This window comes from Castanea sativa, chromosome 11 (genome assembly GCF_040712315.1).
Source record: "Castanea sativa cultivar Marrone di Chiusa Pesio chromosome 11, ASM4071231v1".
Classification (NCBI taxonomy): Eukaryota; Viridiplantae; Streptophyta; class Magnoliopsida; order Fagales; family Fagaceae; genus Castanea; species Castanea sativa.
In genome coordinates this window covers 12,262,988-12,276,345 of record NC_134023.1, presented here as the reverse complement: position 1 = coordinate 12,276,345, position 13,358 = coordinate 12,262,988, and the positions used below count along the sequence as shown (strand labels likewise).

At 33.7% G+C, this 13,358-nt stretch overlaps 1 protein-coding gene across 1 annotated transcript; it reads right to left on the bottom strand.

Moving 5' to 3' along the window:
* Positions 1 to 5,931: 5,931 nt before the first annotated feature.
* LOC142616084 (uncharacterized) lies at positions 5,932 to 13,293 on the bottom strand. Its single transcript, XM_075788971.1, has 5 exons — positions 13,177 to 13,293; positions 11,365 to 11,592; positions 10,942 to 11,009; positions 6,657 to 6,791; positions 5,932 to 6,265 (listed from the first exon to the last, which is right to left on the bottom strand). The coding sequence occupies exons 1-4, from the start codon at positions 13,291 to 13,293 to the stop codon at positions 6,662 to 6,664; spliced, it is 543 nt and encodes a 180-aa protein (XP_075645086.1). The 3' UTR covers positions 5,932 to 6,265; positions 6,657 to 6,661.
* Between the last annotated feature and the right edge of the window lie 65 nt (positions 13,294 to 13,358).

The window sequence follows — 13,358 nt, the reverse complement described above, 5'->3', positions numbered from 1 at the left end:
AAAGTCATAAGGATAGGTGAGAAGATAGCATTTTTGTAAAAGTGTTACTATAGCACTTTTCTCCCTAGATTTTCCTCCCGATTTGGGAGGGAAAAAAAAATGTGGGCTTAAAGAGAAAACTTTCTCCTGGGTTTTCTTTCCTTCCTATTTTCTTTCCCTAACCAAACAGTAAAAAATAGCATTTTTCACCTTATTTTCTTCTCTCTATTTTTCATCCTTCTTATTTTCACCCCAAACGAACATACCCTGAAAGAAGAAAAGAAAAGTCTTTCCACACCAAAACTTTGAAAAATACATCCACAAAATTATTCGACTGCGTTTTATACTTTTATCCCATTCCCCCAATGTTAACATCTTTCCAAAAATTATCCACAAAAAAATAAAAATAAAAAATAAAAAAAGACTGCTTTCCCAAAAAGTTGTCTAATTATTATGATAATAAATGCTACAGACACAAACCGATTGAGATCCAGAATGCAACTTACCGTGCAATTCACTTCACCCCAATCCTCTCATAACAATTTTTTTTTTTTTTTTTTTGCTTCACTTGTTTCTTACATTTAATTGTTGAAATTTAAAATTGCTTTTTGTAACTTTAAATTCAACCCGTTCATACTATCAAATGCAATGCACATTATATCAATAGGAAATAAACATGTATTTATGAGAGGAGTAATGCTAGAGATACTAGTTTTTTTACAAAAAAAATTTACAAACTATTGATATAATGAATAATTATTAATATAATGAATAATTATTAGTAAATGAAAAAGTAATGTAACAGTGAACTTAAATGAAAACTAATAAAAAATTGACCATATCAAAAGTTTTTAAAATTGTTTATAATTGTAGCATTACTCTTATGAGAGATGAATATCAAATATATAATAAATTAGATATATGGAATAATAATTTTTTTTTAAATTTTTTAGTAATAGCTGGACAATAAAATAGTGTAGTGATATAAAAACTAATAGAAAAAGTTTAGAGATACAAGTCATAACTTTCACCATAATTTTAAGATATTATTTTATTGTTATGACATGGTAAATTCAATAGTAAATTCATGTATAAATGACATGGTAAATCACAAAAGAATTTAAACTAGTAATACTTACTACTTTATTATTATGATAAAGAGTTATTAAAAATAAAAAGATACTAGTAATTTCTTCTTCTTTTTACCCGTTGAGAAAGGTGGGGGACAACAAGTGGCTTGGGCCTTGGTCCACGGAAGAGTCCACTTGTTTTAATTCTTATTCACAATGAAAGTGAGAGAGATAGATATGAATATGATACGAGATTTTTATATTTTTTTGTGTAAAAGTTAATAATTTATATCTATTATAACTTTTTTTTTTTAAAAATTATTTTTCAAACAAATAAAAAGGATAAAATTTAGAAATAAGTAATAACTGTAATTTCTTTTTTGAACATAAAAGAAGAAAAATCCTAAATTTTAAGAATTTTCTTTTTGAATCCAAAATGAAATTTGTTATTTGAAATTTATGACCATATTTCTAAATGAAGTTACCCTTCATTAATGAGGGTATTTTTGAACCACATAAAAGTCCAGTTGAAACAGGTGACTCCTCTTATATACAATATAGATTATAAATGGAATTACTCGGCATTTGTGACTAAGGTTTGGTCTATAGACTATAAAAGAAGAAAAGAAAAGTCCTTCCACACCAAACATTTGAAAAATACATCCATTCTTTCGCATTGCCTTTTTTTTTTTTTTTTTTTTTTCTGCTATGGTGAACCAAAGATATGAGTGAGACCTTGAATGATGAAAAATTCTTCCCAACTGAAATTCTCTTTTTGAATTTAAAATGAAATTTGTTATTTGACATTTATAATCATATTTCTAAATTAAATTACCCTTCGTTAATGAGGGTATTTTTGAACCACATAAAAGTCCAGTTGAAAGAGGTGAATCCTCTTATATATAATATAGATTATAAACGGAATTACTCGGCATTTGCAACTAAGGTTTGGTCTATAGGCTATAAAAGAAGAAAAGAAAAGTCTTTCCACACCAAACCTTTGAAAAATACATCCATTCTTTCGCATTCCCTTTCATTTTTTTTTGCTATGGTGGACCAAAGATATGAGTGAGACCCTGAGCGATAAAAATTCTTCCCAACTGAACTAATCAAGAAAATTAAAAACTTTAAAAAAAAAAAAAATAGTTGCTTTGTTTCGTAGATGAATCGGCATGCACACAATGTATTGCGTTAGTAGGGTGTTTAACCATCTTTAGGCCTTAAATTTTATTTATTTTTTTTCAAAATTTGTTCACAGTTGCTAATTTTGTTACCAAAAATACTTTGTTACACCTAGTGTTGTTGATTCATATGTGGTGCACTAGTTATGACTTATGAATCAACATATTAATGAGTCTGCTAAGTCAACACAAGAAGGACGTGTTGGCATAGTTTTAAAAATCAGACCAGACCGGACCGGACCAGACCAGACTAGCTAGTTCGACCAGTTCAACCGAGAATCGGGAGCCAGTCTGGTCTAGTTAAAACCCCCAAAACCGGGCAAGAACTGGGGTTAAACCGAAAATTAAAAAAAAAACAGTTTGATGCATGATTCGGTTTTTAAAACCATGGGTGTTAGTTGGTTCCCAATTATGTCCAGTTGAAACCAAATTCCAGAACCCCTCAAGCTTTTTTTATTACAAACATAGGCCGGTGTTGAAGGTGATGGTGAAACATGGAAGCTATTTCTGGTAAACCTTTTTTTGGTTGGAAAAAAAAAAGTAAAATTTTGGAACCAAGTCACTTTTTACCATGACGAGTTAAACTTCATGCTAAATGGCCCCGTCAATTCCGATACTAAAATTCCCACACGACTTGAACTCAAGCGTTTTACGCTAGGCAACAAGGTGCCTAACCATTAAACTCTCCCACGCAGGGTCGAGAAACCATTGTAGGCCGAAAACAACTTTAGCATCATCATAGCCCCCGAATGGTACAACAATTGAGGGAATTGAGGTACTATAGAACTAGGTAATACTATAATAATCTAATGATTGTTGTAAAGTTAAAAATGCTGTTCAATTAAAGTTGGAATGGTTACAAAATTTCGTACCCTTCTTTTATCTCGGCCTAAATCTTTGTCCATTTGTCCATTGCAGTCCTTTACACTAAAATTCATCTTGCATGATGACTTTGACTAGCATGTAACAAAGCATCTTTGTTTTTTTCTTTTTTCTTTTTTAAGTACATCTTTATTCTTTTGTACCTGAGTAATATATGTTTTGGGTTTTTTCCTTAAGAATGTGTTTTTGTCATTTACATTACAAATATATGACTTTTTTTCATGAAGATATTTTTTTTTTCGTTTTTCGTTCACTCCACTCACATATGATATCTTAGGTAAAAACGATATTAAGACTAAGCACTATTTGGTTTTTCACTGATAATTTGATATGGTTTAGAACAATTTCAAGAACATTTAAGCATATTTATTTCCATTATAAAATTAGCAATAATCCTTAAGTAAGTTGGATTGTATCAATACCAAAATATTTTATTCCAATTGACAAATAATTATTTTTTTGGTTCTAGAAGTTAAGTGCTCCACATCTCCAAGCCTTTCTACAACGCCGCCCTCAGATGCACTGTTTTTTATTTCCAAGTTTTTTGATATCTTTATTTATGATTTCTACAATTGGGTGGATTAGGATTGGTTAAATGGGTTGTGTTGATGATTAATTGATTTGTTCTAAATGGTGTTATGTTGATTATGTTTGCTTTCTGTATGTTGCGCTTACAATCTATTTACCAAGTTGTGAAATTTGGCAATTTTGAGGTTTTTGTGGTGTCTTATGAAACTTTCATGACATTTTTTTTTTTTTTTTGGTGTGGTTTCAATAAAACCTTGGTATTATCAATTATGATATGAAACACGAAAAGTTCTTTGTTTTCTTGATGATGACTATAAAAAAACAGTTGGCCAGGATTTGGAATTGGGCAAACTGATCACCTATTGGTGCAGTGCAAAAAAATCTCATACCACATTTAATATAGTCATGTAGGAAAAATTAAAACAATCACTAGAATGGAATTGACAACTTTGAATTGTTGGTGTTGCAATCAATGAGGCAACTGTTGACTTGATCTTTCTAGCTGATTTTTTTGTTTTGTTTCCCAATTAAAGATGCATATAACTAAGTTTATGTTCATGCTTCATGGGTGCAGGCTTTTGTTAATAAATAATTTTAGGAAAGTTTTGACATTGCTTTTATAGAAAATATAAAAAAAATTGTAAAAAAATTAATTTTTTTTCCATAAAAAGTTTCTAAAAATATATCTTAAATTAATGTCCTTAAGACATCTGTTAATTTTTCCCATTCACCAATATTTACCCCTATCGAAAAACATATATATATATATATATATAAATTAATTAGACATAGAAAGTATAATTATTAAGATTTGAGACAACAATAATTGAGCTACATATAATTCTTGATATACCTAATGAAAAAAAATAATGTATTTATTCAATTTAAATATTAGATATTATCAAATTTAAAGGCAACCACTAAAGATGTCTTCTTCTTTTTTGGGGTAGTTGGCTCTTTCTAAAAAGTAAATTATAAGTTTTGGTGAAAAAATTATAGCAAAATCGGATTAACTCATATTGTAACTTTATGTACTTAAAATGATTGAATGAGAAATTTGAAAATTATATGTTTATTATGCAATTACGCTTCATACTTGAAGAATAAATTATATTTAATGCCGTTCTTTTTTAATAATTTATCATTCTCTACTATTTTAATAAGCATTGTGAAAATAACTTTGAAAACTATTAATTTTTTTAATTTTTTTAATAAAGAATTATTTTTAAATAAGTTTTAAATCAATTATGACTTGACCATTGTTTGACCTTCGATTTGATCTTAAAACTTTCTCTTTTATTGTCTGTCTTTTTAAATGATTTGATTTTTAAGATTTTGAAAATCAATTTTGCTGAATGGTCAATAATTTATAGGTAGATTTTAATTAACTCAATCTGTAATGTCTTTTGCCATTAAATAAGATATTTGAGGTGTCAACTCGGTCCGTTTCAAAAATCAATTAGTATATATCTCAACTAATTATCTTGATTATTAAGAACAATTATTGTACTTCTATATATATGAACATCATAAACTGAATCATCAATCAACTATTGTATTGTATTGTATTGTATTGTCTAATAGCACAAACCCCTATCTCTAAAGTCGAACATGACCTTTTCTTGTCTCATAATGCTTTCTTTGTAATGAATTATTGTTTTGTCTCATATACTAGTACCAGTAAAAGCTGACTTTTCAAACATGCAAGGGGATCTTCTTGTCAAGGTAGTTCTTGATGGCTAGATTGTTACTATATGTTCAAATAATGAGATACATACTAAGGTATATATAAATGCTATAGAATATAGGGCTAGCCTTTGACGGATATTACACATTGAGCCATGGGTAGGGCTTGGCTCTAATGCTCACTGGCGCCGAAAATATAGCAATAAATAAACACGTTTGATTTAAAAAAAAAAAATCCTAAATTATTAGGATGAATATAAAATAGAGAGAAGTTTAAAACAATTTCATGGTGCTATAGAATCACGCTGCAAGAGAGTGTTGCCCTTAAAGGTTGATTAATTTGTGCCACTTGGAGGAAACAAGAAACGAAGGCTATAGCGGCGTTTTTAAAACGCGGCTATAGACCCTAAAAACGCAGCTATAGGATATAGCCGCGTTTCCAATCCCCGCTTGCGACAATAACCCTGCGGGTATATAGCCGCGTTTTTTAACCACTGCCCCAGGTTTAGACCTATAGCGGCGTTTCTAAAAATGCGGCTAAAGTTTTTTTTTTTTCCCCCTGCCCACACTGCACAAATTTACATAAACAGATACTTAAATTCCAATTTATTTCTTAAATCATAAAATATAAATTTCCATTATAATCATAGCTACCATTTAGACCATCAGTATACAAGGCCACAACTAGAGCATACATAGACAGAAAGCTGAAACACTGTCATAATCTTAAATGGAATTCTAAACAAATTTCAGCAGCTAAAAAAGACACATACCAACATAACTAACCCATATGTACATATTCCAAAGAATCACAGTAATTTGCTTCAGTTAGGAAAAAAGAAATTTTATGAACAAAAAGCACTAGTCTTCCAGCTGTTGGTCCTCAGATGTTCAATCCTTCCTTTTCTTCTTCTTCTTCTCACCCTTCTTGACATAATTCTTCAACTTGTAAGTACCACATATAGATACATTGGCAGCAAATAAAATTACTTAATTAACATTGAAAAATTTTACAATGGGAAGGAGACTCACCATTATAACATGAATTCGGACAAAAGCAATAATAAAATCAGTAAAAAAAAAAAAGAGTATTGCATGCTTCACATGGTCCAAAATTCCAAATCACGAGAGAGAGAGAGAGGGAGAGAGAATTTAATAAGTAATATATGGATAATAGGATTTCAATGACCATTTCCCCAGATTCCAAACTCAACCCCAAACCAGCTAATAGAACTAAATAAGAGGACATAGTGGGATTATCATTACTAAAATGACTTGGGAATAGAGAGCAGCTATAGATAATTATGCCAAAAGATGATATTGTCTTCACCTGCCCTAATTGCACAAAATATTCGTTCTTCTGAACATCATGGTTCTTTGCAACTTCGGGCAACACTGCAGCTCTGGTGATAACAGCAAACTTAGAATCCCATCCATAGAGTTTCCCATCTTGAACCAGCTGAAGCTGTTCAAAAGTTATCAGGTTAAGAATCCAGACATAAGAACATATACAGAGAAATAAGTACCTCAAATAAAGTAGACATTAAAACATTCCCACAAGATCAAGAATTATTAACATTCTAATGCAAACCATAAGCATCATATAGAAGCATATATTACAAATAAGGAATTTGTAAGTGAGGCTATAATACCTCTGCCACCATGTGCTTCCCAAAATGCAGAATATCTTATTTTTGGTCAAAGCTTCATGCTACAGTGTATAAACATGTTACCTGGACGTACAAATTTCTCAATAATCTAGTTCAAAGACATAATCCACTCCCAAGTTTATGCTCCGGCTCATGAATTTGACAGCACAACTAGTGTCACCCTGAACATCAGCTTTAGTTTCATGTAATTAACTATCACCAGCTTTTTTACTACTCACATGACTGTTTGTATTTTTCATAATTTTAATGAACTTGATTGTTCAAATATAAACACTTAGCACCAAGAGCCTTGTAGCTCAACTGGCATCTCCTGATGTTTCTAGCAAAGACATGTAGGTTTCAAATCCCTCCTCCCCCATTGTAACTATTGAATTATCAACAAAATATAAATAGTTAGCATGCAGACATTTTTCCTCTATAGTACATTTCCAATGTACTTGGTTTTTTTAAAAATAAAATTTGTTATACTACTTTTATATATATATACATACATATATATTTATATATATATATATATATATATATATATAAAGGACTTTCTTTTTTCAAAATAAATCACTTTTTTTTAATTGACTGACAATGGAGTTACCCCTCCTCTCCCATGCATTTAACCAACATAAAGAGGGTCTTACAATTTAACCCATTCCACCAAAAAAGCCAACCTGAAACTTTACTTAAAGCTTTTAAAGAACTCAAACCCAAGCCTAGATACACATTCAAACATAAGCCTAAAAGTGAAAAAAACACAATATTTTTCTTTTCTCCAACCCAGTCCAAAAATATTAAATCAAGTTTTTATTGCGTAGTCTCAGGGAAGGAAGCCATTTTAGAACTCAATACCCAATTGTAACCCAAAACTTACATAGTTTCAGTCCGAAAATCCTTCATTAAACCCAACCAAGCCAAGCCCAGAATAAAAATATACTATCAGCCCACTCCAAACCCAAAAATAAATTTATAAAATGGAACCAAAGCCCAAACCCAAACTTAAATTCACAAACAAATAACAAAGACCATTAGCACACCAAAACTTTTCAAATACATGTATATAAGGAAAATGTGTATACAAAGTCACTGAGTGTTTTTTTTTTTAATAGGATTAGTCATTGAGTTGAGCATACAGAATCTTGTCACAACCACTACTTATATAAAGAATTTTTTTTTTTTTTTTTTTTTACAGAATTTTGAGGTTACATTAGCAACCACTTCTTATATCTCACAACATAGCAACAGAATGGTCTTACAATTAAGAAAAACCAGATAGGGCCATGGTAAGGTATGTTTGACATAGAGGTTTATAAGATAAGAAATTGTGGACAAATTTTTAAACCTGCCTTACATCAAATACGTAACAATTCACACTTAAGATCAACCAATCCTAGTCTGGCCTAAAAATAAATAAAATAAAGAAGAGCAACCATATTCACCATATGTGACTCCTTTGAATCCTTTGCAATCTTGACAAAAAATGACTTGCTTATAAAAAAAAGAGGAGGAACATAAGATTCAAGCAAGTTATCTGACAACAACCTTCTAAACTCTTCTTCTAGACGAGGGGGCTTAGCAAGCACGCAATTTGCTAGAAATTGTTTCTTCAACAGCATTTAGCAATGACAAGCACTTTTCATGTCCATCCCCATCCAAAGGAAGGCCATACAGATTTACCACATAACCTTTCATGACCACATACAGACATACTTGTAATGATGAAGGATGCCTGTATCTCAAAGGTTTTGTGGATTCCAGAAGGGGGTACTGTTAGAGTGTGGAATTTAACGTTTTATAGAGCTTTTGAGGATTGGGAGTTGGCGGCTTCGTATTCTCTTCTCCGGCTTATCCAAGCTCATATTCCTCAGGGTAGTAGGAGAGACACCCTTTACTGGAGGCTTAAAGGGGATGGTATGTTTGATGCTCGGTCTTATTACCTCGCAATCCGGGGTGCTTCGAATTCTTGGCTTCCTTGGAAGGGGGTTTGGAAACCTAACATCCCTAAGCGGGTGGCGTTCTTTCTGTGGTCTGCTGCTCATGGCCGGATTCTCACCTTGGATAACCTCATGCTTAAGGGTCGGCCTTTGGTTAATAGGTGTTATTTGTGTTGCAAGGATGGGGAGTCGGTTAACCACCTTCTCCTGCAGTGTCCTGTTACCCACTCCCTATGGTCTTGTATGCTTCAGGTCTTTGGGATTCCTTGGGTTATGCCAGGATTGGTGGCGGATTTGATCTCTTGCTGGCATCAGTGGCATGGAAAGGATATGTCGGACATATGGAACTTGGTTCCAGGGTGCTTAATGTGGATTGTGTGGTTGGAGCGGAATCGCCGTTCCTTTGAGGACAAAGAGAAGACCTTAATTGAGCTAAATCTTTTATGCCAGCATAGTCTCTTAGAGTGGTCTCGATGTTGGGGGTTTACTAATTGTTCTTCTCTCTCTGTGTTTATGTCCTCTCTTAGCTTAGTTCCCTAGTAGCTTTTCTCTTGTTGTTCATCATCATGAACTTCTTGTATGACTTACTTTCTTTCATTTATAAAAGCTTTCTGATTACTTATCAAAAAAAAACATTACAAAAGCTCCTTTCTAGACACCCCCACAAAAACAAAAACCTCAGAGTTCATATTCCATGTGCTAAGCACTTGTCAAACACCATTTCATCCTAGCTGATCTGTACTTATCACTGTAGGAGAGTCAGAGAGAGATCCATCTAACTCTAAAGATTCTAGACATAAAAGCCAAGACTTTTTTTTTATAAACCCTAAATAACTAAGTGAATCCACCTTCCCCATGGAAAGTATAATGATAGATCACTTTCCATCATAAGTGGGAAAAATGCTTTTGTCATCGGGAAGCCTCCTAGGAGTGAGAGATTTTGTTCAGACAATATAGATGCTCTCATGAGACATGAACCAGAGCTTTTAGCTCTTCTTCAATCATCTAGGGGGCAAGGCAATACCAGTGGGTCACCACCAACCAAGCCCTACTCAACTTGCACAACCATCTCACTTTTTTCTCTACTAGGCTAGCTACATCTAGTTCATAATTTCTAAACTTTCACCAACCTTCCTTCACTTTTTACACCAAAAATAATCATTGAGTTTTGCTAGGTACACTTTTATTTATTTTTTCAATGTTTTACATTCAATAATGTTCATACTTTTTTTGCGTCCAGCTTAACAGAGCATGTTAGATAAAAGTAAGTTATAATTTGAGTAACATTACTTTCATATAGTCCCATTAGTGATAATATTTTCAATATTGTGAAAGTTTGCATGTAATTGAATTGAATTATCTAATTAACATATACTACGCATTTATTTCCCACTTTCCTAGCTAGCAAAAAACTAAATAGATTAATAATTAATACATGAATGGTGGTCTAGCCACTAGGAACCAGTCTGACCAAGGACAACTCAAATGTATTTGGACAAATCTCCCCCATTGTGAGAGACAACAATCCCTTGTGAGGGCCAGGGCAACCAAATGAACAGGGGCAGAGTGATATTTAAATTCTAAACTGAAACCAAACTATTAATCACAACACATTTTCTATCTCTGCAAAAATTCAAAGAATTTAGCGAAAGCTCTGCATAAAAAAACCAAAAAAAAAAAAAAAAAAAAAACTGGGATATCTCAGTCCAATGGGATATTCATGATAGAAGGCTAAATTGTGATAAGTAGCTAGTCAAGTAGCTATAGCAAGTGGAAAGTGGAAACATCAAGGTGGGATGTAACAATTTTGAACTCAAAAAACATATGATCAAATAAAATAGTTAATAGATCAGGCTTAAGATAGATAGCAAGACCAATCACGTGGACATTTCTTGACAAATGGCAAGAGCTTAGCTAAAGAGTAAAAGAAAAGAGTCTAGGCCAATAAGAATACACATAATTCATATTTAACAGCTAAAATTGGTATAAAAAGATTAAGTATAACCAAAGACATAATAAGTACCTCCAAAGCAGACATTGCAGCAAAGAGATTGAAATTATGTGCATGAAAAAGTTCACCGCCTCGAAGATCTGCAAACATTATGAAAGGAAGTAGTTTTAATCCAAAAAATAAAAAATAAAAAACAGAGAAAATAAAAGCTGAGAGTTTGTATTATGTATAGTCCAATATTACGCAACCACAGCCATAAAAACCACAAGAAGAAGCAAATCTGTACTTTTCAAACGCTTCCAAAACAAAAACAAAAAATCAATTTATTTAAATAAAATAAAAGTATGAAATAAGGAAACGATTCGACTAATTGTGTACAAAGAGAAACTACAACAACAGATTTAAACAAAAATGGCTGAAAGGAACAAAAATCCAGAGGAGGTATTCTAGAATCATCGAGAGAAAGAAAGAAAGAAAGAAAGATATAGAACGAACCTCATTCAAGTGGAGAGTAAGAGAACCACTTCTCGGCGGCGGGAGAAGATCAAGGGTCACCGGAGGCTGATGGGTTCTCGATGGCGTCGATCGGCGCTTGCATCTTTGGCCTTGTTGAGTTTGCTCAAGCTCAAGCTCAAACTCAAAATCAAACCCGACCTTGTACAGATCCTGCTGAAGGTGTGTGTGCGTGTGTGTCTCTCTCTCTCTTTGTATGTATGTCACAGGCTGGAGAAAATAGTAAAATAGGCCTAATTTGCTAACTATATAATTAGTTGTTACGGTTTGCAAACTATATATTTTACTAGCATCTCGAGTCTAAGAGGCTCGATTTTGGACCTAAAAATCGAGTTTTTGAGGGTCGATTTAATGTATGATGTGGCAATTTTTCCTACGTGGAGTCTACCTAGAAATCGACTCCCTAACGCTCGATTTACAAAACAAAAAAATATTAAATCCATCCCCCATGTCTGAGCAAAACCCACCACAAAAAAAAAAAAAAAAAAAACCAGCGCAAGCCCAGATCCAGGCCGCGCGCGCCCAGATCCAGGTCGCGTCGCGCCCAGGCCGTGGCACGCCCAGGTCGCGCGGCCGGGCGCGACGCGGCCGCGGGTCGCGACGCGGCCTGGGCGCGACGCGGCATGGGTCGCGACGCGGCCTGGTCGCGACGCGGCATGGGTCGCGCGCTGCCTGGGTCAGCCTGGGTCGCGCGCTGCTTGGGTCAGCCTGGTTCGACGGCAGATCAACGTGGAGGAGGAAGAAAGGAAAAGATGAAGGCCTGGTTCGACGGCAGATCAACGTGGAGGAGGAAGAAAGGAAAAGACGAAGAGGTAGGGAGGAAGAAAGGAACAGATGGAGATAAGAGAAGAGAGATGTGAAACGTAGAAAAAATAAGAAGGAAAAGGTTTAGGATGTAAATCGAGTCTTAGAGACTCGATTTCCAAATAGTCGCCACGTGGAAAAATTGCCACATCAGACAGAATTAGACTATAAAAATCGACCATCAAAAACTCGATTTATAGCCCAAAATCGAGTCTTTTAGACTCGAGATGCTAGTAAAATATATAGTTTGCAAACCGTAACAACTAACTATATAGTTAGCAAGTTAGGCCTATTTTACTATTTTCTCCTCACAGGCTGTTGCAATATAGTTCTTCGTAGAGCGAGTGCACTATTGTGCTTGTGCTTTATGTGATATCAGTAAGAAATACATAGCTGTTTCATTACTGTTACTATTAAAATATATAATGAATATTTACATAAAGACAAATTCATAAGCTTATATTCAGGCGCAAAAAAAGTCCATTCTTTCACATTCCCTTTTCATTCTTTTTTTTTTCTTTTTTTGTGGCTATGGTGGATCAAATATGTGAGTGTGTGAGACCCTGAACGATGAGACATTCTTCCTTATAACCAAACTAATCAAGAAAATTAAAAACTTAAAAAAAAAAAAAAACAGTTGCTTTGTTTCGTACATGAATCCGCATGCATACAATGTATTGCGTTAGCAGGGTGTTTAACCATCTTTAGGCCTTATTTTTTGTTCCCGAAATTTGTTCACAATTGGTAATTTTGTTAACAAAAAAACTAGTTACACAGTGTTGTTACACAATTGGTGAACTAGTTATGACTTATAAACCAACATATTAATGAGTCTGCTAAGTCAACACAAGAAGGAGGTGTTGGTTCCCAATTATATTAAGTTGAAACCAAATTCCAGAACCTTGCAAGCTTTTTTTTTATTTCAAGCATAGGCAGGTGTTGAAGGTGATGGTGAAACGTGGAAGCTATTCGCAGCAGTGAAGTAGATACCGTAGTGTACCAGTCGGTAAATACCATACCAGCCAGTTCACCGGTACAAGTACCGCTCTGTTTTGTACTGAAAAATATATTGGCTGTATCAAACGCGTACCGGCGAAATCCGGCCATACCGGACGCGTACTGGACATACCGGACCGAAACACTCCAAGCCAATTTTTTTTTTTTGTTGTAAT

Coding starts and splice junctions, on each gene's coding strand:
- LOC142616084 (XM_075788971.1), bottom strand. CDS start 13,293: ATGGCCGGATTTCGCCGGTACGCGTTTGATACAGCCAATATATTTTTC. Junction 11,593..13,176: donor TTACCGACTGGTACACTACG/GTATCTACTTCA, acceptor TATTTTCTCCAG/CCTGTGACATACATACAAAG. Junction 6,792..10,941: donor CTGCAATGTCTGCTTTGGAG/GTACTTATTATG, acceptor ACTTTTGAACAG/CTTCAGCTGGTTCAAGATGG.